At 31.1% G+C, this 26,837-nt stretch overlaps 4 protein-coding genes across 4 annotated transcripts; 2 read left to right on the top strand and 2 right to left on the bottom strand.

Annotated features, from left to right (window-relative positions):
• The first annotated feature begins 642 nt into the window (after positions 1 to 642).
• Positions 643 to 4,085, top strand: LOC113518244 (protein N-terminal glutamine amidohydrolase). Its single transcript, XM_026903071.3, has 5 exons — positions 643 to 792; positions 884 to 1,037; positions 1,146 to 1,294; positions 1,384 to 1,508; positions 1,868 to 4,085. Exons 1-5 carry the CDS (start codon positions 677 to 679, stop codon positions 1,975 to 1,977), a joined length of 654 nt encoding a protein of 217 aa, XP_026758872.1. The 5' UTR covers positions 643 to 676; the 3' UTR covers positions 1,978 to 4,085.
• LOC113518329 (methionine aminopeptidase 1D, mitochondrial) lies at positions 4,083 to 9,682 on the bottom strand. The gene is made up of 7 exons (XM_052903040.1): positions 9,424 to 9,682; positions 8,573 to 8,786; positions 8,029 to 8,220; positions 7,371 to 7,478; positions 7,113 to 7,266; positions 5,919 to 6,102; positions 4,083 to 4,454 (listed from the first exon to the last, which is right to left on the bottom strand). Exons 1-7 carry the CDS (start codon positions 9,477 to 9,479, stop codon positions 4,370 to 4,372), a joined length of 993 nt encoding a protein of 330 aa, XP_052759000.1. The 5' UTR covers positions 9,480 to 9,682; the 3' UTR covers positions 4,083 to 4,369.
• Positions 9,683 to 10,338: 656 nt separating this feature from the next.
• On the top strand, positions 10,339 to 15,197 carry LOC113518209 (cyclin-dependent kinase 10). The gene is made up of 8 exons (XM_026903013.3): positions 10,339 to 10,526; positions 10,600 to 10,715; positions 11,036 to 11,108; positions 11,281 to 11,455; positions 11,856 to 12,058; positions 13,159 to 13,386; positions 14,153 to 14,371; positions 14,947 to 15,197. The coding sequence occupies exons 1-8, from the start codon at positions 10,517 to 10,519 to the stop codon at positions 15,132 to 15,134; spliced, it is 1,212 nt and encodes a 403-aa protein (XP_026758814.1). The 5' UTR covers positions 10,339 to 10,516; the 3' UTR covers positions 15,135 to 15,197.
• Positions 15,198 to 15,240: 43 nt separating this feature from the next.
• On the bottom strand, positions 15,241 to 19,047 carry LOC113518208 (zinc finger protein weckle-like). Its single transcript, XM_026903012.3, has 5 exons — positions 18,640 to 19,047; positions 17,307 to 18,058; positions 16,236 to 16,424; positions 15,709 to 15,817; positions 15,241 to 15,405 (listed from the first exon to the last, which is right to left on the bottom strand). Exons 1-5 carry the CDS (start codon positions 18,775 to 18,777, stop codon positions 15,298 to 15,300), a joined length of 1,296 nt encoding a protein of 431 aa, XP_026758813.2. The 5' UTR covers positions 18,778 to 19,047; the 3' UTR covers positions 15,241 to 15,297.
• Positions 19,048 to 26,837: the final 7,790 nt, after the last annotated feature.

The following is a 26,837-nucleotide window of genomic DNA, read 5'->3' as shown; positions in this document are numbered from 1 at the left end:
CTCCACTCGATTCCCCCTAGAAACCATTGTGGTTAATTCCAATTAAATTTGTCAGAATGGGCTAACTGACCTGCTTTTATCTTCATCAGGCATCTATCACTGGTGCCCCGCCAGTGTATACCGATAACGCAGACGGAGTAACCATACCATTATCACGCATTTAAAAAAACACCGCTCCTCCACTTATCGCCGCCTGTTAAGCATTGTATTATATTGTATTGTATGTACTATTGTTTGTAGATAATATTTGAAAAGTTTTGTTATAAATTGTAAAATCGTAGATGTAGATATTTACTGTATTAGCAAAAAAAAATAAAAATTGTTTAAAATAAATTGTTTAAAAAATGTATTAAGATTTTTTAATTTTTTTTTCAAAAATCTGTAGATTTTCAATTTGGAATTCGTATTCATTAATTTTTATTCTCAAATTGTTATAGACATTGTATTCCATGTCAAATTTCTTATTAGTTAATGACTCTCTACGGCGCGATTTTTTTTTTTGTTACTATCTAGTATGGTTTTATCTTATCCACACTCTAGTTGTGTAGGTTCGATGGTAGAAATAATAATAGTGGTAGTTTTTAGTAGGTAAAAATTATCTACGACTATAGACAAATATCAATAATAAAAAAAATATAAGTCAAAAAATTAAAAAAATTGTAAACAGTCTGTCAACATGTCGGTCAATGCACAGGTTCACTTGGGTAACAATGAAAATAATAAAAAAACAGAAAAATCACCTAGACCATTGTTTCCAAAGAGAGAAGATTGTTCACATGTGTCTTGTTACTGGTAAGAAATAATTTTTGCAATGTGACAGTGATTTAAGGAAATATTTAATGTCTTTATTTTATTGCTTTGTTGTGTGTCTTTGATGTTACAGCGAAGAAAACGTCTGGAAACTATGTCAAGATGCGGCGTTAAGAGTTCCAGAGGAAATGGACAGATGTTTCGTTGTTTTTATTTCAAACCCGCATCGCACAGTACCTCTTTGGAAACAAAGGGCTGGGCGTGAAGATGACCGTCTCGTCATATGGGTGTGTACCAAAACTATGCCGTACTATGCATTTTTGTTGTTATTAATACAATATAACTTATAAGTAACAAATTTGTTAAATTGCATTTACACATTTTCTTTGTTTTAGGACTATCATGTGATATTTCTGTACTCCTGGGACTCCAAGACCTGCCTTGTCTATGACTTGGACTCAGAGTTGCCTTTTCCTACTTTTTTCCATAAATATGTTACAGAAACATTTCGCACTGACCAAGTTTTAAAATCTGATTACCACAGGTATTTTTTAACAAATTAATATTATTTAATAACTTTTCTAGTCTGTTATCGTACTTATGTGATAAACATAATAATTATTTTAATTACAGATTCTTTCGTGTTGTGCCTGCTAAGCAGTTTTTGCAAAATTTTGCTTCGGATCGCCGTCATATGAAAAGGCCTGATGGTTCATGGATCAAACCTCCACCTTCCTATCCCGCCATATATACTATAAGTATGTATTAGAAATATTAATTTCCTAACAATTTCAATAGTTCTATTAAAACTATTAGGTAATGAATAAAATTCACTTTCAGATTACATTACTATTTGTGTATGACTTTGTCATTGTTACTAGATTAATAAATAATCATGAATGAAATAAATAATATGAAAATACATATCATATGCTATGTATATGTACCAAATTTTATGAAAATTGGTTGAGCTGTTTAAGCACCAAAATGTGAAATGATCTTAACATACTTACCATACTCACTTTAATATTTATAATAGTGAGGATATTTATGTAATTCTATTATTTTGCATTCACTATTTCCATGTGTATTAACTTATTCATAACATTCATTACAGATTCAACTCATAATTTAGATGAATACATCAATATGGATTTCTCCTTGGGTCCAGGTCAGGTATTTAATTTAACAGATTTTGTGCAGCGATTCTATAAGATAAATAAGTAGTACAAAGATGAATTTGTTAGATAGTCAAATATTATTTTAAATTTTGTTTCATGACCTTAACGGTTTATGACTTTAGTTGATTATGTTTTAATAATCTTTGTTATTTAGTTATTTTGCAGTGTATCTAGAATTTTACATATTTTATTATCCAAAATTTATTAATATTCATTTAATCTTGTTCTTTTCTTATATTGATGTGTCAGTTTTCTAAGAACGACAAAATAAAGAAAAGTTATTTGATTATAGTTTCAAAATTAAAAATTAAAATGGAAATTTTAGTTCAGAAATATTTTAGTTTAAATTTATATTTCAATTTATTTTTGTTAATGATATCTATCATTATATATGATTATTATCCAGTAACATTTTTTTTTTCTTCAATTCCTTAACAATTCTGAAGCACCATGATATACCTATCCGCTTAATACACATGATTGATAATAATTTAGCACAAATGTCTAATAATAATATCTTTCACCAATCATTGAATTTATTTCTATGTAGGTCTGTGATAAATTTTACTTAAATATATTGTGGAATAAGGATTCTATATTGTTGAAAACCTACATAGAAATATTCAATATTCAACTTTTGTATAATTTTGAGTCTATATACATTCTTATACATAATTCAATAACATTATAAATGATAAGTACTTCTATCCCATTCATAATTAGCTAATGCTGATATTAGATAGTTAAATTATAGATTTAAGTATTCTAATTGAGAGGCTAGTGCTTAAATATTTCAATTTTATAAATGACTTGTGTGTTTTTGGATGTCCTTAATAAGTTTTCATTTGTTGTTTGTTGTGAAGAGTATAATATAATATTTTATTGTAAGTAAATATATTTGTTCTCATTTTGACTGAGGTAGATCTTGTTTACATAATGTATGTTATCTTGAGTGATATATGACTGTTTAAGTAACATTATTGTAGAATATATTGTCGCAAAGTAGCTTTTGTATGTTGTTAAATCTATTTAATAATTTTGTATCAACTTTTATACACTCTTTTTAATCTTCCCTAGCACCCTTAGTAAGTTTATACAAGTATCTCGAAAATTATTATATAAGCATGATTTTGCTTATGGAAAATAGCATTAAAAATTTTTACTAGCATACCTATTTATAAGAATATTGTAATCATGATTAATTTACAATAATTGTATTTTCACATTCCATGTGAATTAAAATGGGAATAATTAATGTTTCGTCCATTTATGTGAATGATAACAGTTTTGTGGATTTGATATGTATTTGTACACCAGATGTAATGAAAAAAAAAATGGTTAGTTACCTATTTATAATAATGGATAAAACAATTGGAATGAATGACATGTTTTGAAATATTTTATCCTATTTACATCCTATTCTTAATATCTACAATATGCTTAGTTGCTGAATTCAACTATACAATATCTTGTTATAAGAATATAATTCACTTTTGTCTGTTAATATTTTATAATACCTAATTATGTAAGATCCTACCTTTATTGGCTTAAATGATAGTTATATAATATAGTAATAAGATATAACTTTGCCGCACAGGTATTTGATTATATTTTACACAAACAAATGTTTTAGTTCCTTGAAAGGTTCATTAGCTCATTTTCAATAATCTAGTCATTATTATATATTATTATATAGTTACACGAATTAATTCAATTGTTTTAGATATTGGAAACTATATTGCTTTTGTGAGCCGAGTTGTTTGTTGCTGAATGCTAACAAACATTTATTGCATTATGAAATCTAGTCATTAAATCCACTTCTTGAAATCTAGGGCCATCACTTAGTAGCACTAATCGAGGCGTAGCTGGATACTTAATGGGACCAAAACTATTGCGAATGGATGTGGTGGAAGCCAGTGTGTGTACTGTGTAATGTATTACTGGGGGCCGGGGGGTGTTTCGACGTCCCACTGGTTACGCCTTTGTCCTGTTATTATCAAACTAATATTTTACAGTTTTAACGATACCTTCCTTCTACGCCTTTAAAATAATATCTTTTAACCGGAGAGTGACGAAAATTTATCGTGCTTGTGCTTTTAATGTACCAAGTGACAGTTTTGATTTATCAAGCTAAAAATAAAACACCACACGCTATTTTGTCGTTTTATTTTTCTCTTCAACAAGTTTTACAATGCGATATCCTTATCAATATAAACGGAGGAGTAATTTCTTACTGTCCGTAGTTTGATATAAAAGTTAACAGGGGCTTCAAACAAATTAAAAATTAAAATTAATTAGTATTGAAATGATATAAAATACACAAGAAATTAAGACAGGAAATTTAAGTGAAATCCTCACTTTTAGGGCACTTCCCTTGATAAAAAGTCGAGTCTAGGAATTCTGGGCGTTGATATATCTTGCGACGTCCAGTTTTGCGGTCATCTGGAGGAGAAGGCTAAGATAGCTTCCAAAAAGTTAGGAGTGCTCAATAGGGTGAGACGATATTTCATGCCAGAACACCGCCTGAAATTATATAAAGCCCAAATCAGGCCGCATATGGAATACTGTTCTCACCTGTGGGCAGGAGCGCCACAGTACCAACTCCTTCCGTTAGACCGCATTCAAAGTCGGGCGGCTCGAATTATCGATAGTCAACGCCTTACTGTCCGACTTGACCCACTTAAACTGCGCAGAGATGTTGCATCTCTGTGCATCTTCTACCGAATTTATCATGGGGAGTGTTCTGAGGAATTGTTCGGATTGATACCTGCTGCTGATTTTCACCACCGTACAACCCGCCACAAACTAAAGTTTCATTCCAATCATCTGGACGAGTGGCGGTCTTCCACCGTGCGTTTTTCAAGGCACTTTCTTCCACGCATAACCATTCTTTGGAATCAACTTTCAGCATCCAGCAGTATTTCCGAACCGATACGACAACATAACCTTCAAGAAAAGAGTATATTCCTTTTTAAAAGGCCGGCAGCACACCTGCAATGCCGCTGGTGTTGTGGGTGATCATGGGCGGCGGTAGTCACTTACCATCAGGTGAGCCGCATGCTCGTTTGCCCCGTGTTGTAAAAAAAAAAAAAAAGTGAAACTCTAACTAGATAGGTCTAGGTAGAGACCGTCTAGATAAAAAATTGTATTCGACCGTCGCCACGCTTTTAAATACCGCTAATGGCTTAAATTTTATCCTATTTTTTTAATTTGATTGTTATAAAATGTGTAATCGAATTTCATCATATATTTCATAGAATGTGTTAGACATATGGGTAATATTAAACAGGTGGCTACGTACACCTTTATTAGATGATCCACCTCGTTTATTAAAGCAGTGTGTAACCGACCTCTGTGTTCACTTGTCGCATACCCAACTTAGCAATATACAATAGAATGAAAACTAATATAATTTAAAAATAATTTTACTATAATAATAATAATATTCCATAACATTTAAATTATTGTCTATTCGCGACGGTTATTACTTTTCAGCAAGTATATAGTCGGGTTTTTTGCCATTTTGTTTAAAAATAAAACTATAAATTGCAATATATTAACAATTCTATAAAGAATAACATTAATCAGTGACTAGCTAATCAGAAACCTAACTAAAACCTTAATACATCATAAAAAATCGTAATATTCATATTATTAATCATGTAAGATTATTTTCTTTTGACAAATGATTCATTTAGTTTTCGTCAGTTTTCATAAATTCATGGCTATAAAGTAGATTGTGTCATTTTTCTTAAAAAAAAAGAATAACTCGAAACATATTGTTGAAAATTATATATAAACAATAAGTTCTCACTAAAACACAGGTGATTTAATTTAACGTCTTCTATACATAAATTAACAGTTAGTTACTAAAAGCATTTAATATCTTTCAGCAATGAGGCTATAATGAAATAAAAAGCTTTCAAGCCTAGTCAGATGTATTTCTTCAATGATATTAATTACGTATTTTCAAATAATATTAATTACGTAAGAATTTCTACACCATTTTCTGTTACTAGAATGGTATGTTCCACTTGAGCGGCTCTAGAACCATCCTCAGTAACAACAGTCCATCCGTCTTCAAGTATAACTGTATGTTCAGATCCATGAGAAAGTACCGGCTCTATTGTAAAAGTCATTCCAGGTTTCATCACTCCAGGGTAATCATTCTCTGCCAACAATAAAATTAAACCATAAGAATACTTTAGCAATAGTATAGTTTTATAAGAAGAAAATGTACAATTTATAATAAAAATCTCTAGCTGTTTGCATGTCTTAAGTAAATGAACTTTTCCATTCTTTATCTAATTGAAATTAAAGGAAATAAATGTACTTAATGTAAATTTCAAATTTAGTTTTGAATAAATGTATTGGTGACTGTGTTTCATTATCCTTGTAATATTATAGGGTACTAAAGGTCTAAATTTATAAATGTATATACAAATAAAATTATATTGGAAAAACTGTTTCTGGTAAATAAATAGTTAAGACGTTATACTCAGATCAGCGCATTTTGAACGGTCCTAAATGATCCCTTGGATATATAATAGGATTCTAATAACTTTCCTATTAAGATTTAATACGATTTTATTTTTGCAATCAGTTCTCCCAAGTAGGCAAGCCAAGCTAACGAGAGAGAAATGTATGTGTACCTAATAACCAAGATGGTGAAAAGTGTGGATATGGAGCAGGCCTCTGTTGTTTTAAGTTTAGACCTTCAAGCCACAGCCAGACAATATTTCTAAAAATGTTTTTTTGTCATCTATTGGTTAATCCTTAAATACCTGAAGTTTCAAATTTGATACCAGGGTTATAAATCGCATTGGGCGTCTATAATCGATTTTATTTTAATATTTGGCTGTTTACATGTCACCAAATATTTTTTTCTAAATAAATACATAAAAATATCGTTTTGGTTTTTTTACTATTTTTCCCCATTAGTAAACACAGTAAAGGGTACACTTATATATTTTTTAATTTGATTCAAAAAATCAGGCTTTTAAGGGTTAAGACCAATATAAGTAGTAAACTATTCATATTATTTTTCTTAAATATACAGGAATACAGACATTGTCTTGTAACAATTTTATTTATAATTATTTTTATTTATTTATAAAATATTAATTCATCCTACTTTCTTGTTTTCTTTCCTATTTATCTACAGTCAGGTTGGTAAATTACCTGTGTGATAGATATCAGGAGGGCCATGAAAGTACTTTCCAATACCATGGCCTAAGAAAGCTGGTAGTACTGTGAATCCATTTCTCTTAGCATGCTGATATATATTTGCACCAATTTCAGTAAATGGGACATTAGGACCGCATGATTTTATAGCCTGAAAAATTTTGAATTATTGAATATTATAATATAAAACTTGAAATTTTAAAGTAATAATATTATTAGTTATTAACAAGGTAGGTAATAGTAATAAAATCTTACAATATCAAGACATTCCTCAGTAATAGCTATAAGTTGCAAGCCTCGATCGTCCACATTACCAACACAGTATGTTTTTGAACAATCACCATGGTAACCTTTAAAATATACCTGAAAATTGTAATATTTATAATAATATCATAATCTACCAGTACTATTACATATATTATATTATCATATTTAAAGAAAATTTCAAACCTACAAGTTGATCATAGGGTCGATTTTATAGTGCCCTTCAACATAGCTTACTAATAAAGTAACCAACTTTTATTTTTTTATATATAAGATGATTTTATTAGCATTATAATTTGTGGCAGTCCAAGCAATTGCTCAGAGCACAACACTGTCACACAACTGCACAATTGTCACTATATTTTTTATGCTCATCTTCAATGTATCGAACCTTTTATGACTTAATAAAATTATTGAAGTAAAAGGTACCTCATTAAAAATTAATATCCACTGAGTGCCAATGGCTCAAAACGTTAAGAAACAAGTAACATTCTGTAGTTCCTGTAATTTCAAAAGAAAAATAAAGGAGAAATTGAAATCTTACTAACATTATACCTTAGATTATGTCCTATTAACAGAAAATATATTTTTTTATCCTAATTGAAAAGACCAAAACCATGAAAAACTAGTGATATTTCCAAAGACTTACAGTTATATCAACATTGATAATATCTCCATCTTGCAGTTCTCTCAGGTCGGGTATACCGTGGACAGCAACATTATTCACAGATGTGCATACACTCTTTGGAAACCCATGATAATGCAGTGGTGATGGATATGCCCCTGCTTCAATACATAAATTGTGAACCACATTATCTATTTCGTCTGTTGTTACACCTGGCTTTTGACAATTTATAATAAAAATGTAAGTACACTTCAATATCAGGTGTAAACTGTATACATATTAAAATGTATATAGCAATACTTCGATAAATTTTAGAGATGAAATAATTAAAAATAAGTAGCTACAGAGCATAATACTAAAGAAATTTTTATATCCTACATTATACCAAGATGATCATAGGTATATGTCAATGCTGAATTATGCTGTCACTCTAGCAATCTAAGCTGACACTAAGAAGAAATCCCTTGAGACATGAATAATAATAATAGCATATATTTTATAACCATTTCCTATAGTTTGCTACTGTGCTATATATCAATATTATCAATATTAAATAATAAGATTTTACCTGAATAAACTGTTTTACTTGAGCTAAGATATCAGAAGCTAATTTGCAGCTTTTTCTCATTCCTGATACTTGGTTAGCATCTTTAACTTCTGGTATATGAGGTACTGTGATTGTTTGTCCTGTCACATAATATGGTCTAACAATATGGTCAGGCACAATTCTAGAAGGTGTAGTATCCAGTGGTACAACTTTATCATATACTCCAAATCGTAATCTAGAAAAAATAACACATTATTAATGTTTCAGTTTTATACAAGTAAACTCCTACACTAGGAGTTCTATATTTAAAATAATAATAAATACCAAGAATAGTAGATAATTTAATCTAAGCTATGAACTGACATATGCTACATGATGCTGTCTAGTCCCAAACTAATTACTCACGAATACAAACATTTGCACTATCTAGAGATTAAACTGGAGACTATTAAAAGATGTGGCAGGTGTTAAAAAATAAACAAACCTAAATAAATTAAACCACTAAGGTCATCAAATAATTTTTGTAAAAATTTACTATACATTATAATATATTACTTTTTTATTTACATGTATTGTATACAACAAACAGTATCTATAAAATATGTAAGATACCCACTAATCAAATATCTGGATAGTTATATAGAAGGATAGTATCAGCATCTAGACTGATATAGTTATATCCAAAATGTGATCTGATAATGATTTGTATTTTTAAAGAAGTGATCGTGTATATAATATAAGGATAAAATTTTGTATGACATTTTCGAAAACAGTTCTTCCGGAAGTCTACTTCAGTGCATAAAATTCGCGTTACACACAAGACATAAATATATAAATCCCCTCAGAAAAATACAAAGTTAATAATAACTTACATATTAGATCTCCAAAAACGGCCCACACGTCCAAATACTTTTGTTGGTAATTCCATAATGTAATAAAAAGGTACTATAGGTACTTAACAAAATTTACAAATTTGATAATAAAAATCCGATTTTTAAGAAATCATATTTAAACTTACTAAAATTGTAAGAGGAAAGTGTACAAATTATTCAAAAATATGATAACACTTATAAATAAAAAATATTAAAATTGTATATTATCGTCTGATTTGACAATATGAAAATAGACATAATAACACCGTAAAATGGGGTGAATAATTTTCAAAATTTGATATAGATTTTAATATTATCTTTGAATTAACATAAGGCAACAAATGTATTAATTATAAGGTTCTACACTAGTTTAATGTATTTAAATTAATGAAAATGCTGTTTATTTCTTTATTTGAAAGAAAAATATGAAAATTTTAGTTGTTTCTATTCACCCCAACCATGGGGTTAAATCGAACAATATACAGATGAATAAAAAAAATTGGTCCACGGCTGTCACCTTTGAAATTACATAAGTAGATTTTATAGTTATTATTTTATTATTAAAAGTTACTTATTTTGATGAATAAAACCAAATTTATAGTTTATGTTTAATTGAATATACACAAAAATATATTATGAAATAACTGACATAGATTTTTCTATTTGTGTTTAGCAGTGAGTAAATTTATATGTATCTTCACATTTAATTAAATATTGAGCTTTTTTATAAAGTTTTTACTGGGAAGAAATCATTAAAGAAAAATTTAACAGAAAATTTTAATTTCCCATAATTTTTTGTTAATTTGTTAACTTTCATTGGACTAATTCCAAGTAACCACAGATAAAATAACAAATTTATTATGTCTGTGGCGATACGTACTCAATCGATTCAACCATAGCAAACCTACCTATCTAAGGGCTACCTATCTAAGGGTTACGAGTCCGGCTTTTACTGTATTTCATCTTAGTTGTTGTTGATTAATATATGTTCATCTTTCCTGTAATCAGTTATTATTTTATACCTTATGGTGTATTTTGGAAACTATAGACGTTTTAAATATTTCTAAAATAAACAGAATTATTATTTTCAAAGATGTCGCAAAGTACGTGTATCCCATCATCATTACATCTTTACGTTTTGAAAACATTTAAAATTAAATTTCCTCATCGTTTTAGATTCTGAAAAGCCATCAAGTCAGGATGTCGCTGATCCAACAGGACCTGCAGGCCGAAAGGGTGTCCTTATATCTTTCCGAACAGGAAAGACTATGGAAATACCGGAAAAAGATATTGTAAGTAAACATAACCTATAATGTAAACAATTGTAGCCTATTCTATGCCGGGACCTGTAGGTCACCCCTTCCTTTCCCGTGGGTGTCGTAAGAGGCAACTAAGGGAGGGCGAGGGGTGGGTAGCAGCATCCGTCTTAAAACATTTCCAAAGCCTAACTGCGGTTGCCAAGCATGTTAACTACTAACAAAACCCCCCCTTATGGAGAGGCAATGTTCAGCAGTAGATAATTAACTGCTGATACAATAAACAATAGGAAACAAAATTTGCAAGATCTTATATCACTATATATTTAGATTAACACTGTATAACTTTGTTTCAGCTCGGGCGATGTAGATTTGTTGGAGAATTTGAAAAATTAAATCGCATTGGTGAAGGCACCTATGGAATTGTTTGTAAGTTACTTGGGTACCATTATAAAAAAAATAATATAATAGAGCTGAATAAATGAATCCATTGAAATGTGGTTTAGCTAAATTTCCTCATAATATCTCACTCATGAGACTTTTGGTGGAAATAATTGCATATATTAAATGAAAATACATAAATTTAAATACACTTTCACAGATAGAGCAAAAGACAAGTTAAGTGGGAATATTGTGGCACTTAAAAAGGTGAGAATGGATGTGGAGAAAGATGGACTTCCTTTGAGTGGTCTACGTGAAATACAAGTGCTCATGTCTTGTATGCATGAGAATGTTGTACAATTGAAGGAAGTACTTGTGGGTCGTTCATTAGAAAGGTAAGTAGTAATGTATTTTTTAAAGATTTTTATACCACATTAGCTGACCCAGCAAACAATTTGCTACCTATTGAGCCCATTTTTTTCTTATTGTGATAAAAATTATTTATTTAAATAACTTTATTGACTAAAATATAGTACAAAAGTTGGACTTAATGCTAATAGCATTCTTTACTATTAAACAATCCTATTTCTCGAATTGAAGCATTTACAAATCTTCAAGTATATTGATTGGTTAATTTGAATTATTTTGTATAATACTGTTACTTTTTTTCCATATATTATTACTACCTTGCCTTTGCCTTATATATTTACAATTTACTGTAAATAAAAGTTTATTAAAAAAATCTGAACACACAAAAATATTATATTTTAAACCAGTAATACATTGTATTTTTAGTATATTTTTATCTATGGAGTATTGTGAGCAAGACCTGGCATCACTTCTGGACAATATGTCATCACCATTCACCGAGTCACAAGTAAAGTGCCTTATGCTCCAAGTGCTTAAGGGACTCAAATATCTGCATTCAAATTTCATTGTACATAGAGATTTGAAAGTTTCAAACTTATTACTTACTGACAAAGGATGTGTTAAAATAGGTAAGTGCTATTTTTATTTAAGATACTTAATTGGATAAAAATTAATGCTGTATTGCTTAAAATCACTTCGTAAATAAGCCATTTTTACCCCTAAAATCTAAAGGATAAAAAGTGGTTATTGTGGGTTATTCTTAAGAGATAGACATATACCATCGCAGACTTTTTTTGTTGTCCCTTTTAAGGTGTACAATGCTGTAGTACATTGTTTTGATTTATCTCGTGGGGTTTAGCCAGTATTTGCAATGTAAACGCAAAAAAATGTGTTTATTTACAACATCACATTAGAAACCTCTAAATTTATCAGTGTTTCTCTAAAATATTATGCATATTCTTCTTGAATCATTCTATCTATTAGAAAATAAACCGCTTCCAAATCCGTTGCGTAGTTTTAAAGATTTAAGCATACATAGGGACGGACAGACAGCGACAGCGACTTATTTTATACTATATAGTGATTAATAATGTAGATAAGAAAATCCTTTACCTATTTGTAATAAACTTCAAAGTCCATGTTACATGTAGAGACATGGTTTTAAGTATATGTCAAAGGTAAATGTACATGTCACTTTTTCCATATAGAATCAAAATCTTGGTCTATATGACAGGGATAGTGAAACAGTCGATCATAACAAGGCAATAAAAATATAAGTTTAACATACTTTATAATAATGTTTATTATCTAAAAGATATGTACAACAGACTGAACAATGTAATCACCAACTAAATTGGTAGATCCTACTCACAATGTAATTGTTAGATTGCAGAAGATAATGTTAACAAACACTTGATCTTGGTTCTAATCAATTCTGCTATATGACATTAGACTATATATAAATACATTAGATTCTGTAGCTATATTACATTATACAGAAATTGTTTTATGTGTATACCAACTTTTATTTGTGACTTCATTTGCTTGACCGGGGTATGTTTACTAACCGGGATAAAAGTATCTTATGTTCTTCTGTTATATACAAAATTTCATAATGACTGATTAAGCTTTTAAGGTGTTAAGTGATAATAAACAAACTAATTTACATTTATAATATTAGTAAGGATGTACCTGCCTCTATTATCTTTATCTATGTTTATTGTTGTAGCGGACTTCGGGTTAGCCCGATGGCTAGGTGCGGCGGCGAGGAGTGCGACCCCGCGGGTGGTGACACTGTGGTACCGTGCACCAGAGTTACTACTACAGGCGCCGCGGCAGACTCCCGCTCTCGACATGTGGGCCGCTGGCTGCATCCTTGGCGAGCTGCTTGCTAACAAGCCCTTGCTGCCTGGTCGGTCTGAAATAGAACAACTGGAGCTCATTGTAGATTTACTTGGTAAGATTTTACAAAATATTACTACTTTTTTAGGGTTCCGTACTTTCATAAAAAGCCGAACTCTTTAAGAAAAGCCGAAAAAGCCGAATCCTTGTAGGCTCACTGCATTGTTCGTTCGTTTGTCACGACCTTTTTACTTAGAAACGCATGGAGATATCAAGTTGAAATTAATATCATATATTCAGGTCTTCAATCTCATAAAACAGTGAATAAAATCAAGTCTCTAAATTACGCAATCAAAAGATACGGTCGTTTATGTTCCGTTTTGACATTCGCAAAGGGAATCAAAACCTATAGTATACTTCCCGTTCACCTAGAATCATGAAGTTTGACAAGAAGCAATATCATGTAGCACAATTAAAGAAAAAATCCGAAAATCGTAAATTTGTAGTTATTTCACAAAGATACAAAATTTAAACTTGATGATTTTATACGGAACCCTTGTTGCGCGAGTTTTACTACTCATTGTATTTTTTACAAAATTAGTGTATTCGTGAGATATTTCCCTATTCAATATCCTAGATATATTAGAGTGCTATATTAGACATAAAAATCAAGGGATAAAATCCTTAGACAAATGTTTTGCCTTCACTATCATATCCCATTTCATATTTATTCTTTTGAAATGACAACTGCATAAGTTGACAATAATAGTAATAAAACATGCAGTTTTTTCATTGTCAAGTATCAACAATAAGTGCAACACTTGCAATACTCCAGGCAACACATACCAACCAACTTTGAACACCTTTTTTTGTTGCTAAAGGGACCCCGTCTGATGCTATATGGCCGGAGTTCAGCACTCTGCCGGCTCTGCAAAACTTCACATTGAAGCAACAACCTTACAACAACTTGAAACAACGTTTCCCATGGCTATCGGCTGCAGGGCTGCGACTACTTAATTTCTTATTCATGTACGACCCCAACAAACGTGCCACTGCCGAGGAATGTCTACAAAGTTCATACTTCAAGGAGCAGCCATTACGTACGTATACAAAGTCACTACTTATAGTACCTGTATAATTTAAAATAGTATTTTTTTTTTTTAAATATAGTAATGAACACCTATTTACTATAATATTAATAAGTATCATAAGAACGTAAAATCTTAGTGATAATCTTAGTACGTGAGGAGTTTTTTATGTCTACTTTTTACTGTAGACATGATACACGAGTTCTTCCCTAAGTGTCAAATGAATTTGATTATTTCTTACAATAACTTATTTTTCGTTTTGTGTTATAAATGTTTTTTGTTACATTATTTCATACATAAACTTGAATGGTGGAATTGGACATTGTTATATTATATAAAATAGATACCTAATCTATTGAAGCTCGAATGATCGTCTTCAAGATGAACATTATAAATACTTTGAAAAAGGGAAATAATTACAAAACGTATATTAAATGATTTGAATTCAGTGTCACTAGCTGCTCTTATAATTTAATGTAGCGACAATTGTTTAAAAGAGGAAAATTTTGAAATTTTTTTGTAAATAGTTTCATATAACACATTTGAGTAATATGATATGTATGTAACGTAATTTTTCTTTGTTACAGCGTGTGATCCTAAACTAATGCCAAGTTTTCCTCAACATCGAAACATGAAAGGGCAACAAAAGAGTTCGTCCAATCAATTGAACATACCCTTGTCAAACTTAAACACAGGCGCCAATGACCAAACAAATAATCTTCCCGCCATTTCTGATCTTTTAGGATCTCTAGTCAAGAAACGAAGGTTAGAGTAAACTGAAAGTTTAGATTAAGATGTCGTATTTTAAGTCTCAAATATAAATTCATGTAATTTGAAATACGTTGTTTTATTATGAACATTTTCATTGTAGACTTATATTTTTAACCAATTTAATCGAATGTTTGCTTAAGTTACTATTTTTTTATATCTTTTACGCATCAATCGGTTGATGATTCCTCATCGCCAGATAGTCCCATAGCCTGCCTAAATTTCTGATACTTTTGCAATGTAATTGCGTCGTTGTTCTTTACTTTCAATTTTTCTTTCTGAAAATAAAAATGATTATAATCAGATTAAAAAATTAGTTTTTGATTGTATTTCAAGCATTTTATATAAAACTAGCTTTTACCTGCTACTCCGCTCGTGAGTAAAGCAAAAAGTAGCTGATATACTTCTCAAATATTACGTGTATACCAAATTTCATATTAATTGTTCAAAATTAGTTAGTGTCAAAAGGTAACAAACAAACTCATTTTCATAGTTTTAATAAATAGTAAAGAATTCTAATGTTGCTAAGGATAACATAATATGCAAGAAAAGAAAAAGTTAGGGTAAAAAATAAATCTTACGATGTCTTTTTCTTGTTTCTCAATATTTTTTAATGTTCGGACACATTGTGAACACAGTATGACATTTTCCATTTGATTCACAGTCTTTTTGCGATGGTGATGTTTCAAACTAGAATAAAATATTAAAAAAAAAAAAAATAGGATTAGTTAGTATTTTTATTTTTGCATATTTATATTCAGTAAATAATCTTAGTATGACAAATTGTTTATTTAAAAATAATTACAATTGTGTTCCAAAAACAAAATGAACTGACTTCTATTGTGGCAAAACTTGTTATTTGGATTTAAAAATTTAACTACTAAACCGATTTTATAACAATCTGTATCTTTTTCGACAAAAAAGAGTTTTCAAAATTGGTTTATATCTGAGGGAATTATGAGGTAATGAACTTAAAAAAAAATACAACCGAATTGAGAACCTTCTTTTTGAAATCGGTTGATAAACGATCTTGGTATGATGAAATTTTTTATTTAAAGATAAAATCGCCATTATACCTAATATTAATATCATTACTGTTGTTACCCACATTTTACCACAATAATCACACTGCTGTTTATCGGTGCGGTGTGTAATAACATGCCAGCCAAGTTCGTGGTAGGTGGGAAACCGTTCCGAGCACCGTGGGCAGATTATCTTGCCATCTGATCGTCCCCCATTGCTCTGATGGTCAATAAGTTCTTGTGATGATTGAAAATTTTGATGGCAACTTGGACACCTACAATTATTAGAAGAACTTAGGTATTGTAATTGTAAAATCTTTAGAGTACATAATTTACATTGGACACATTAAAGAGATACAATGGCGGACTTATTTCATAGAGGGATCTCTTACAGTCAACCTTTGAGAAGCTGAAAGAAAACCTTAAAATGTATTGGTTTAATTCATACTGCTAATGTCGTAATAGAGCCGAACGAATGATGAGCGTAACATGAATATTACAGAATTATTACAGAAACAGGTAAGACGGTTCAAACGACCCCTTTAAAGAATTCCGTACTAAAGATATTTAAGGTACAAAGGAACCTCTAAGATGCGACTTTATCCATCCATCTGTTTGGTACAGTGCTTTGTCTCGACAATTAAAAAAGCTATTGAATTAAAATTTGGATTAATTTTAAACATCACTGACCCATACAAACAAATACTTAGACAAATATTTTTATTTTCTTTACCTCCTACTAAAGGAGTGCTCATAATTTCAAAATGATCCCTCTAGTCCAAGTGGGGAGGGGGGAAAGGGATTGTTAGTAATGGGATCTAACAGTTCCATTGCTAGCAATGTACCCTATGAAGTCGACCTCTACGCGGTTCCCCCTGGAAACCATCGTGGTTAATTTTCACGGAATTCTTCACGATGGGCTAACTGACCTGCTTTCACCCTCACCTATCACCTTCCACTGGTGCCCCGCCAGCATATACGGATAGCGCAGGCGGGGTTAACATTCCATTATCATCCATTAAAAAAACAGTCCAAGTGGGGTAACATATAACCCTGTCATTATTTTTTTCATTCTAAAACCCGTTAGGTTAATGGTTTTAATGTCCTATTTATCAAAAGATTTCTCGAGGTCTAATTATTAAAGTAATATATCTTACATGAATATGTTTGGTTGAAGATGGAACGCCATGTGCTCGATAATCTTCTTCGGATAGAAGTAATGGAATTTTTTCTCGCAACAAGTTACGTAGCCAGGTACACCGTGACGATCTTTATAATGTTTCATTAATGATCTAAAATTAAAACCCTTCTCGTGGCAAATACAACATTCCATTTTGTAAAATAGCGTAATTTGTTTATCAAGAGCGGCTCCCTGTTTGGCGGGTCTGCCGTTTATTAGAACTACAGGATCCAAAGGGTCGTTCACTAAATCTCTTGATTGTGATGTACTAGTGCCTTTTTTACTTGCTTCCTTTGTGATAACATTCTGTACGGGTGTCTTATTGGCTGATGAGGTGCTGTTTAGCAAAGATTTGTCTACACTCTCTGTCTTTGCAAATTCTTCTAGAGGCATTGCTTCCATGAATTTCATATCCGATGGAGATTTATTTTTTGGGATTATCTGTTTCGTTGGTTTTGCGTCACCTTGCTGGAATTCTGTGGGTGGTGATTTAGGTAGATTGTTTATTTTTTTATTTGTATCTTTAAAGTCGTGCGTCAATTGTGTTATTGCGGGTTGCATTTTGTTATCGTTAGTTTGTTGATCTCGTTTTTCTTCAATGTTTTTCATTTTATGAAAATCGAGGAATTTCTGTGTTCTTTCGACCTTAATGGTATAAAGATGAATCAAGCTTACTTGTTGTAGACAATCGTGGCATATTGCTTTTGGGAGGTTATCATCTGTACGGATCTGTGAATTTAATATTCCTAAGTAGTTATAGACATAGCACTAAGTAACACTAATTACTACTTACTATATATATTTATTTATTATTATAACAGCCGTTAATTATCCACTGTTGAACATAGGTTTCTTGCATAAGGGGGATTTTGCCAGTAATTGCCACGCTTGGTAGGTAAGTTAGCAACCACTTTGGTGATGTTTTAAGAGGGACGCTGCTGCCCATCCCTTGATCATTAAGCTCATCAACAAATAGGTATCTATCTTTAGTTGTTGTATTTTTTCATTTTTTATTTAATTAAGAGTTGCAACAAGAAATGTTAAGTGTTTCAACTTCAATGTAGTAGAAAAAAAGAGAATAGGAAAAGTTCAATTCTACTAGACTACTTAGTTTTTGCTCGTCTATTTGACGACGTTAAGGAGAATAAGGCTATTCTGTGTAATAAGAAAATAAGGCTTGTGATTACATAGTTCCCGTTCTGTGTTTTGGAGCTTATATTTTTTTACTAGGTAATTACCTATTGATTTAAAACACTGTCCTTAGAGAAGATAGATACTTTATGTAGATAAGATACGTATAATTATCTTACAATAATATCGAAGAATCTCTTAATTTTCCGTTTCACTTCGGCATTAAGTGGCTTGAGTTTCACAACATCGTTGCACAAACACAAACGACATGACAATTCACGCACTATCGTCTTTTCTAAATTTGCGAAGTCATTCATACTGTTGATTTAAAAAAAAATATTGCACGCTATTATAAAATCGTGTAAAATAGTGCTCTTGATTTATATGATTTATCATGACAAAAATATTATTTTTGAATCAATTTTTCTACTTAATCTGATAATTTTGGTGAATGTGGCAAGGCCATGATTGTTTAGTTTTTATTACGTATCGAATGGTGGCCAGTATGAAAGTATCGCCTCTTGTTTGTACCTACATAAATTGATCATACATTAATATTTACTATGTATCATAGGTCTGTGTAAGATGCTTATCTAACAAAATTTGTAAATGACTAAGAACAGTAAAAAAGTGACCTCCCACGTATAGAAAACAATCCCGGGATCCCGAGTGACAGTAACGGGCCGTTACATATGCAGCTATAATTGTATATAAATTTATTGTATAAATTAAAACAATTAATTAAAAAAAATTTTTTTAATGACCACATACACAATAAAATTATGTCATTGTTAATCAATTGTAATACAAGATTTTAATCTTATTCTTATTTCAACTTTCTACCAAAAAACTTCTTCCATATTACGAGTAATATAGAAGAAGGTTGATGACATAATTTTAATTATTTATCTGTGGTCATTAATTATTTGTTTTAATTTATGCAATAAATTTATATATAATTATTATAGCTGCATATGTAACGATCAGTTGCCTTTGTCATTCGGGATCCCGGGATTTGTGTTTTCTATTCCAACGACAAGTGGTAACTGTTGGTAATAGACATGAATACCACATGGATGTCACTGAATAATTACACCATGACAATCATGAAGTATTTACACTTGAGATATTGCCATTATGGTGTAATGACTGTTATCTTTACTAATATAAATGTGACTCTGAATTTTTTTTATACAACTTAGAATAGCAAACAAGCTGACGGTCCACCTGATGGAAAGTGGTAACCGTCGCCTATAGACATGAGTAGTACCATGGACATAACAGACTATACTGTTTCGCCTATGATACCCCCCATGCGTTGCCATTCCTGAGGACTCAGGTGTTATTCCTTTGTACCCTGTAAATTCACGCCATATCCCACCCTTCAAACCGAAATACAGCCATGCAAACACAACTGCTTCACGGTAGAAACACGAATGGGACAGAGGTACCCAAGCAATCGACTTATGTACAAAGTCTCTCTCTGGTAAAAGTAGAAGTTTGTTTGTAACTTAACTAATCACTATAAAAAATTATATACACGTACTATATGGCGTAAGAAAGACACCAGCTACGTTTTATCTCAGTCAGTAAACACATACCGGTTATGCGCAAGAAGTTGCAGGTAAGAGTTAGTATATACACTGGCGGGATATTAGTGAACGATGATAAAGTTGATAATTGGTCAGTTGGTCCATCATGACGAATTAAACAAGAATTACTGACAATCGTTTCCAAGAGGAACCGTGTGAAGGTGGACCTCAACGCGGAGGTTCCTCCTCCTTCTGAAATGATCGACAGGGTATACTGCTAGCAATGAAACTCCTAGTCCCCTACAATAACAATACTTTCCTCCTGATCATCATAATTTAGCGTAATGATTAGATTCATTACACTATATTATATGATATGAAGATATCATGAAGCATATTCTAAAACAGGCAAGCATAACTTCAAAATAGCAATAAAATGTTTCTACAAATTAAAATCGAGTTGAAAACAGCGTGCATCGCTGTGCAATCACACATTTCAAATAGCGAAGCGCGAGCTATTAGAAGTCCAACCAAGTGGAAAGGAGCACGAGTTCTGTATGAATTTTTTAAAATCTCGTAAAAGTTTTTATAAAATTCTGTAGTGATTCAAACTTATCATTCGCTATTTTACCATTACCTATGTAGATTTTTAATCAACTCAATAATATTTGCGTGTATTACGTCCAATATTTATGTAATATGTATTAATTGATGATATGCGTATTTGGTTCAAATCAATATTATCAGCAACTGATTTATTAGTACGTATGACATTGAATAACTTAAACATCTCCTATACGTATAAGAGGTATTTATTTAATTTCATTACAGGTATATGTATGTAAGAGGGATTCTTTTCCAAGTTATTGCGTACGTGAGCAATTGACTATAATGGAGTCATATGGGTTATGATGCGACATAATGTTGTGTTTTATTTTGACGGATAAAAAAGGTCCTTGAGATGTACCTACTTGTTTAGACAACCAGGTGCATATTTAAATCTCCTAATAGTGGTTATTAGGTCATTCTAACTTAACTAAATAATAATTTGGTCGTCTATGAGTTATAGCACCGATGATAAATATAATAGTTAAGTACTTGTCGTCTTGTCTTATTCTCAACGCCAGACGTCTGACATTGGGCTTCGTTTCGATCGATTTACTCCCTGAGGATGCTTAGTTTTGTAGTGAAACATTTAGATGATTATGTTGGGATTTTTTAATGGATGAAGATGAAGTATACCAGACGGGTGCACCCAACATTGCCTCAGTTCACTTGGATCTAAAACAGGATAAGCCAGATATGTAGCAGCAGTGAAGAATGAAACAATGAGTTTTAATTAAGCCTGTGTAGGTTTAGTTATAGAATCTAGTATGGAAAGTACTATAAAAAAGTTAGTTGAATTTCTTGAATAATTCATTAATTAGTTATGGAAATAATTTTTTTATAAATAACTGGCTGTTTTGCGGGGCGTTGTCCGTTATCAGTATGTAAATTATATTATATATTATAGTATTTAGTTAGGATTTATCCTACTAGTGTACCAAATTACATTTAAATCTATTCAACTGTTTAATCGTGATTAAGTAACAAAAATCTTTACAAATAATAAACTCAAATAAAGGTAGATTGGTTCTACGTTTACCTTTGTACCGTAGTAGATAGAATAGATCTTTTTTGCAGAATCCGATAAAAAACAGCACGAGTAACGGTACCACGATGGTTCCGGAACTACTGAGCATTCAACATTCCTTATTTCCGTTCGTATCTACAGGTAGGTAGGTATGTATTAATTTTATATGATTTGGGCTTTTCTATTTATATTTTCTATCAGAAACCACGATATTTTGAAATTTATTTTTTAATGGTACCAATATATAACCACTTTTAGAATGAGAAAAAAATATTCAATTTTTCTTTAATTTATAAGTTAAATTTTTAAGCACCTCCAGACGATATGGCAGTGAATTTACAGGGAAATAACACCTGAGTCCTCAGGAATGGCAACGCATTGGGGGTATCATGGGCGAAACAGTATACTCTTTTATGTCCATGGTACTACTCATGTATATAGGCGACGGTTACTATTTTCCATCAGGTGGTCCGTCAGCTTGTTTGCCATTCTAAGTTGCATGAAAACAAAACCTAATTAGACCAACATTTATATTTTTTAATGCGTGAAATGCAGCATTTTCTCACATTGCCGTTATTTGTTTACTTGGTGTTTTGTCATTATAATAGCAGATGGACAAATGAATGGATGCATTCATGCAGTCCATCTGTTTGCACACGTTATGATCTTAGATAAAACATTGCTGTGGAGTCGTTGTTTCCTGTCTGTCTACAAAACTTGAAACTATACATATTATTACACGAAACAGTCAGAACGTTGAATATGTAGGTACATTTAAAATATACACAATACACAATATATATATATATATATATATAATACATACGTACTCAGTAGTTATATCTAAGAACAATTAAATTTTTACTGTATCTCGGATATTGTTCGTAAAAGTATTAAGAACTAGCCGTTTCCCGCGGTGTAGCCTGCTTTTTTTGAACCAATTGAAATAAAGCTACATGTTAAGTGGAGCAAACAGCAACATATTAGTTAAAACTGCATTCAAATCGGTTAAGCCAATTCTGAAATTAGCGCCCACAAATATACAAAAAGACAAAAATTCTAAAAATCGTTGTATTGAGTTCCACTGCGTTCATAAGGCCCCCCTATAATAGTTTTTCCTACATACCTTCTATGTACAGACAGCGACCAGTTATGATTAAACTCATAGATATGGCAAAACTCATGACTGTGATAGCTACTTTTATAAATTAACTAGTAACCCAGCCCGGCTTTGCACAGGTAGATAGAGTTTTCGAAAATAATATATAGCCTAGGTTACTTGCTGAAAAAGCTTTATATAGTTGAATTTTTTTTTAAATCGCTTGAATTTTCAATTAATCTATTACAAACAAATTAATAATTAAGTCTTTTCTCTTTACAATATTAGTACATCTTATTTTGTGAGGATCTTCTCAGTTGCATTCAATTGCATAATAATTTTTATATCTACTATTTAAATTATCAAAAATTTTACCCTAAAGACATATTACATATCAACCCAAAGTATTCTAATTCTATCGTATTTATTATTGATAATGGTCATTAATTAAAACTTCGATTAATCAAAATACTTATCAACATATTAATAAGTTAAGATTCATAAATGCGGAGTTATGCATTAAAAATATTGTCAGCTTAACTTATCTATTACTATATCTAAATTAGTGGTTACCTAATACATACTAAGTATTACATGCTCAATGCGTCCTTTGTATTACAAAGGATAACAAAAATCCTCATCTTTGCAGAGTAGTCCATCATTAAGAAATAGAGAACAGCACTACACAGAAATAGCAAAATAATGGACAATTCGCGAAACTCTTGTCTCCATTTATTATTACGAAGGAAATAGGATTTGTCAGTTTATATTATCTCCAACATGAAGGGGTATCTTTAACATAATAACTTTAGCGCATTCGTTTCGTATAGACGCCTACAACGTGACATTAGAACTTTCTCTGAGATTTGAAGGGACCAAATGTTGTTATTGGGGCTGCTTTAAGTCTTGCTCATATATATCCTGGTCACGCACATTGTCGCAGTGCACGTTAATTGAATGGGGTGCTTCTCTCTAACCTATTTAGATGCCCCGAAGATAGGTCTGAAAGAAATCTTACAATGATGTTTCGTATCTATTCGGGTGCTGGCCACTTGAAAATTCAGCTACCGTTTTTAGTTTTATTACAAATTAATTTCCACGGCTTTACTGTTTATACAAAGTATCCTATTTGTTAAGTTAGAATATAACCTATCCGCGTATAAAATTTTATTCAAATTCATTCTGTTATATAAATATAATATAAATAGATATAATTTAAATATCTCAACATCTTTATAAACTTTCATATTTATAATATTAGCAGGATAAACAAAATAACGACATTTATAATTGACTATATTTAACTTTTATGTACAAACATAACTAAGCTTGTATAACTATAGCGAACACAATACCTAAAGACGTTCTGTATCACTTAACGATAGAGCAAGTAGAGAAATTTGTTAGCGGTACAATTTGAAATTTTAAAATTAGAAAAATATCTTTTACATCATTGGAATCAAATGAAAGACCCTCATTAAATACAATACTGAAAATAATTGCCAATTCTGCTTAAAATACATTTTATAAAAGGGTTTTCGTTAGCAGTTCTGTACAAAAACTGACGATGATTGTTTCAACTTAAGACTATATAGCAAAATTGCGTTTAAATATGCTAATTAGTGTGCCTAATACGGCATTATTTATTGTTAAGCAAACAAAAGTTCTTCCATGAATTAGATACCAACAAACAACAATTAACAGTTTGTGCTATTTATTTACGTTTATGCGCAGTTTAAATTTGAAATCGTTTATAAAGAGTAAATAAAATATAAGTACATGTGATTGAAGATCCATAACATTAAGTATGTCAGTTTAGTAAATCTCTATATATTTTATTTACAATCTCTTTGCTAAACATTTGAGGATGACCTTCTGTCTAGTGGAAATTTGCTTTATGCTGCATTTACCTATACAAGAATACTACTCTAAAACGTTTCTTCTCTATTGATCATCAGTTGTTCGATATAGCCAAACCATTGTCATTGTCAGTGAAGATTGCTGATCATTCGGGCGTTAGTACTACGTTACGTACGTTACTAGTTCTACTGTGAATAACCTCATTTCGGTATCAGGTAGCAAAAGCCCAAACATACAGTTGTTTTCATAATTTGAGAGGGTTATATACAAAACTTATTGTTATAACTTATAGTAAATGAATAATTATGTGCCTCATAAATGGCAAGAATTTGAGGTTAACTTTTATTATAAAGAAATGACTGCTGACGCAATTTCGTCAAACCTTTTAGTTTATTAACTAACTCTATTTATTCTTGAGTTTCTTTTTAAGAACTCTAAGGGTATTATTTGATACTTAGTTTTATTATCGCATTGGAATTAATAATAGTAAATAAAAAGATTTTCGCAACTAAACGTGAATCGGTACAAAAAATCTTATAGTGCAGTAGAAATTTCTAAACTTTATTCAAATAAACTAAATTTCAAGATTTTTTATTGGTTTAGGACTATTACTTAGGGCTATCTACAGGACAGTCTTATATTCAGTAACTTTTATTTTAACTATTTTTTTGAACAAATACTAAAAGTTACAAGTAGGTAAGTATTTACTTATTTTATTCCGAGATACTGGTATTTAGTTGCGACTAAATTTCTTATTTAATTAAAATTTTAATGAATGACAATAAGCTCATTACTATTATGTACCAGTTGATTTATTTAGTCACATATCATTGTATAGCAGCTTGTCTTAATATCTCTAATGGTTGTACAATATTTAGCTATGTATTATACTAGATATATTAACTATATTATAATAGAGACACTCCATTATATTGCCATTCAAATTATTACAAACATATTTCATTACAGTAGAATATACTATGCAAGTATTTTATAAAACGGATGATAAACAATCAGATTATATCCAAATTAAGATTGTCCAGCAACAAAGTTTCGGGAAGGATCGGGCAGAGGAAATTAGGGCAAAGCCGCAATCACTCGCGAGGAAAATCAACGTCTCCGAGATTGGCAGTACGGACGATATAGGATCCGATGCGGGTACAGAGGAAATAATCATTCAAGAGCGAGTCTATTCCAATAGCGATGGCTAACCGCGAATATCTTCAAACATAGACAAATTTTTACAAGGCCCATACAAAATCCTAAGTCTGAATTTATTTTAAAATAAAGTAGTAAATGCTTAATATATTGATGTACTCGTAAAATAGAAAAAAAGATATATGTAAGTTAGAAAAAAACTCCTTTATAAATGTAGAGGAGTGTGTCATTGTAAAAGCCCGTACATCGATAAATCTTAGGGTTTACCATTTAATTTTGGGATTTATCAAGTTGTTAAATGTAAAAATAAAACCTCCTTAAAAAAGACGCATGTGTTTTATGTAATAAAACATGCACATAAGCATGTCTTTGCTCTAGAAGAATTGCTGCTCTTTACTTTGGGGTGGGCACCAGGCAATTCTGGCGTGGGCTGGCCTACCCAGCCACCCCTCTTTAAATACGATTATGTTCATGAGCGTGTATAGTTTAGTAATTCAAATAGCATCCTCTTTGAATTACTAAATCCTAGACGAAACTAATTGAACTGAATTGACATCAACGCACTGCTCAAACCGCTGGCTCTAGAAATTTGTAATTTAGTACAGAAATCCATCTAGTAGGTAAGTAAAGTAAATTTGTACTGAGATGAAATTTCACAAAATACCCATAGGAATAGGAAGGAGATTTTTGATACAATATACTCTGTTATGCTCTTGTCTATAGGCGACGGTTACCACTTTCCATCAAGTGGGCCGTCAGCTTGTTTGATTCATTCTAAGTTGCATAAAAAAATACTTCGAGAATTTTGGAACAAACAGGTTCCACGCGGATTAAGACATGGAAATATCTAATATGTATCTAAATTATAGATAACGATGTTCTACAGTATAATTTATATATAACTTCCGCTTAAAATAACCGGCTTAATCGTCACTAGTTGAGCTTTCATGGTTAACGTAAGGGTTGCCGCAAAGGCTCTTAAAACCCTATAAACCTTCGTTTACGGTGCTATACATGGTTTCACTTAAAGATTTCAATTTTAGCTTTCTTTGTGGCTTCGTTGTATTTTTTTCCTCTTCCGTCTTCCCTTTTAGC

This window comes from Galleria mellonella, unplaced genomic scaffold (genome assembly GCF_026898425.1).
Source record: "Galleria mellonella isolate WM207_F2 unplaced genomic scaffold, CSIRO_AGI_GalMel_v1 utg132, whole genome shotgun sequence".
Lineage (NCBI taxonomy): Eukaryota > Metazoa > Arthropoda > Insecta > Lepidoptera > Pyralidae > Galleria > Galleria mellonella.
The sequence above is the reverse complement of the archived record's forward strand: the minus strand, read 5'-3'. Positions and strand labels throughout refer to the sequence as shown.

What these genes read in the sequence shown, in the direction of transcription:
- LOC113518209 (XM_026903013.3), top strand. An exon ending in AAATACCGGAAAAAGATATT is followed by an intron (nt 10,716 to 11,035) that starts GTAAGTAAACAT and finishes ACTTTGTTTCAG; the next exon opens with CTCGGGCGATGTAGATTTGT. An exon ending in AGGCACCTATGGAATTGTTT is followed by an intron (nt 11,109 to 11,280) that starts GTAAGTTACTTG and finishes ACACTTTCACAG; the next exon opens with ATAGAGCAAAAGACAAGTTA.
- LOC113518208 (XM_026903012.3), bottom strand. Translation starts at nt 18,777, where the DNA reads ATGAATGACTTCGCAAATTTAGAAAAGACGATAGTGCGTGAATTGTCA. An exon ending in CTTCAACCAAACATATTCAT is followed by an intron (nt 16,425 to 17,306) that starts GTAAGATATATT and finishes TAATAATTGTAG; the next exon opens with GTGTCCAAGTTGCCATCAAA. An exon ending in TGTGATTATTGTGGTAAAAT is followed by an intron (nt 15,818 to 16,235) that starts GTGGGTAACAAC and finishes ATTTTATTCTAG; the next exon opens with TTTGAAACATCACCATCGCA.
- LOC113518329 (XM_052903040.1), bottom strand. Translation starts at nt 9,479, where the DNA reads ATGGAATTACCAACAAAAGTATTTGGACGTGTGGGCCGTTTTTGGAGA. An exon ending in AAGTAAAACAGTTTATTCAG is followed by an intron (nt 8,221 to 8,572) that starts GTAAAATCTTAT and finishes AATTGTCAAAAG; the next exon opens with CCAGGTGTAACAACAGACGA. An exon ending in TTATCAATGTTGATATAACT is followed by an intron (nt 7,479 to 8,028) that starts GTAAGTCTTTGG and finishes TACAATTTTCAG; the next exon opens with GTATATTTTAAAGGTTACCA.
- LOC113518244 (XM_026903071.3), top strand. Translation starts at nt 677, where the DNA reads ATGTCGGTCAATGCACAGGTTCACTTGGGTAACAATGAAAATAATAAA. An exon ending in ATGACCGTCTCGTCATATGG is followed by an intron (nt 1,038 to 1,145) that starts GTGTGTACCAAA and finishes TCTTTGTTTTAG; the next exon opens with GACTATCATGTGATATTTCT. An exon ending in TCCCGCCATATATACTATAA is followed by an intron (nt 1,509 to 1,867) that starts GTATGTATTAGA and finishes CATTCATTACAG; the next exon opens with ATTCAACTCATAATTTAGAT.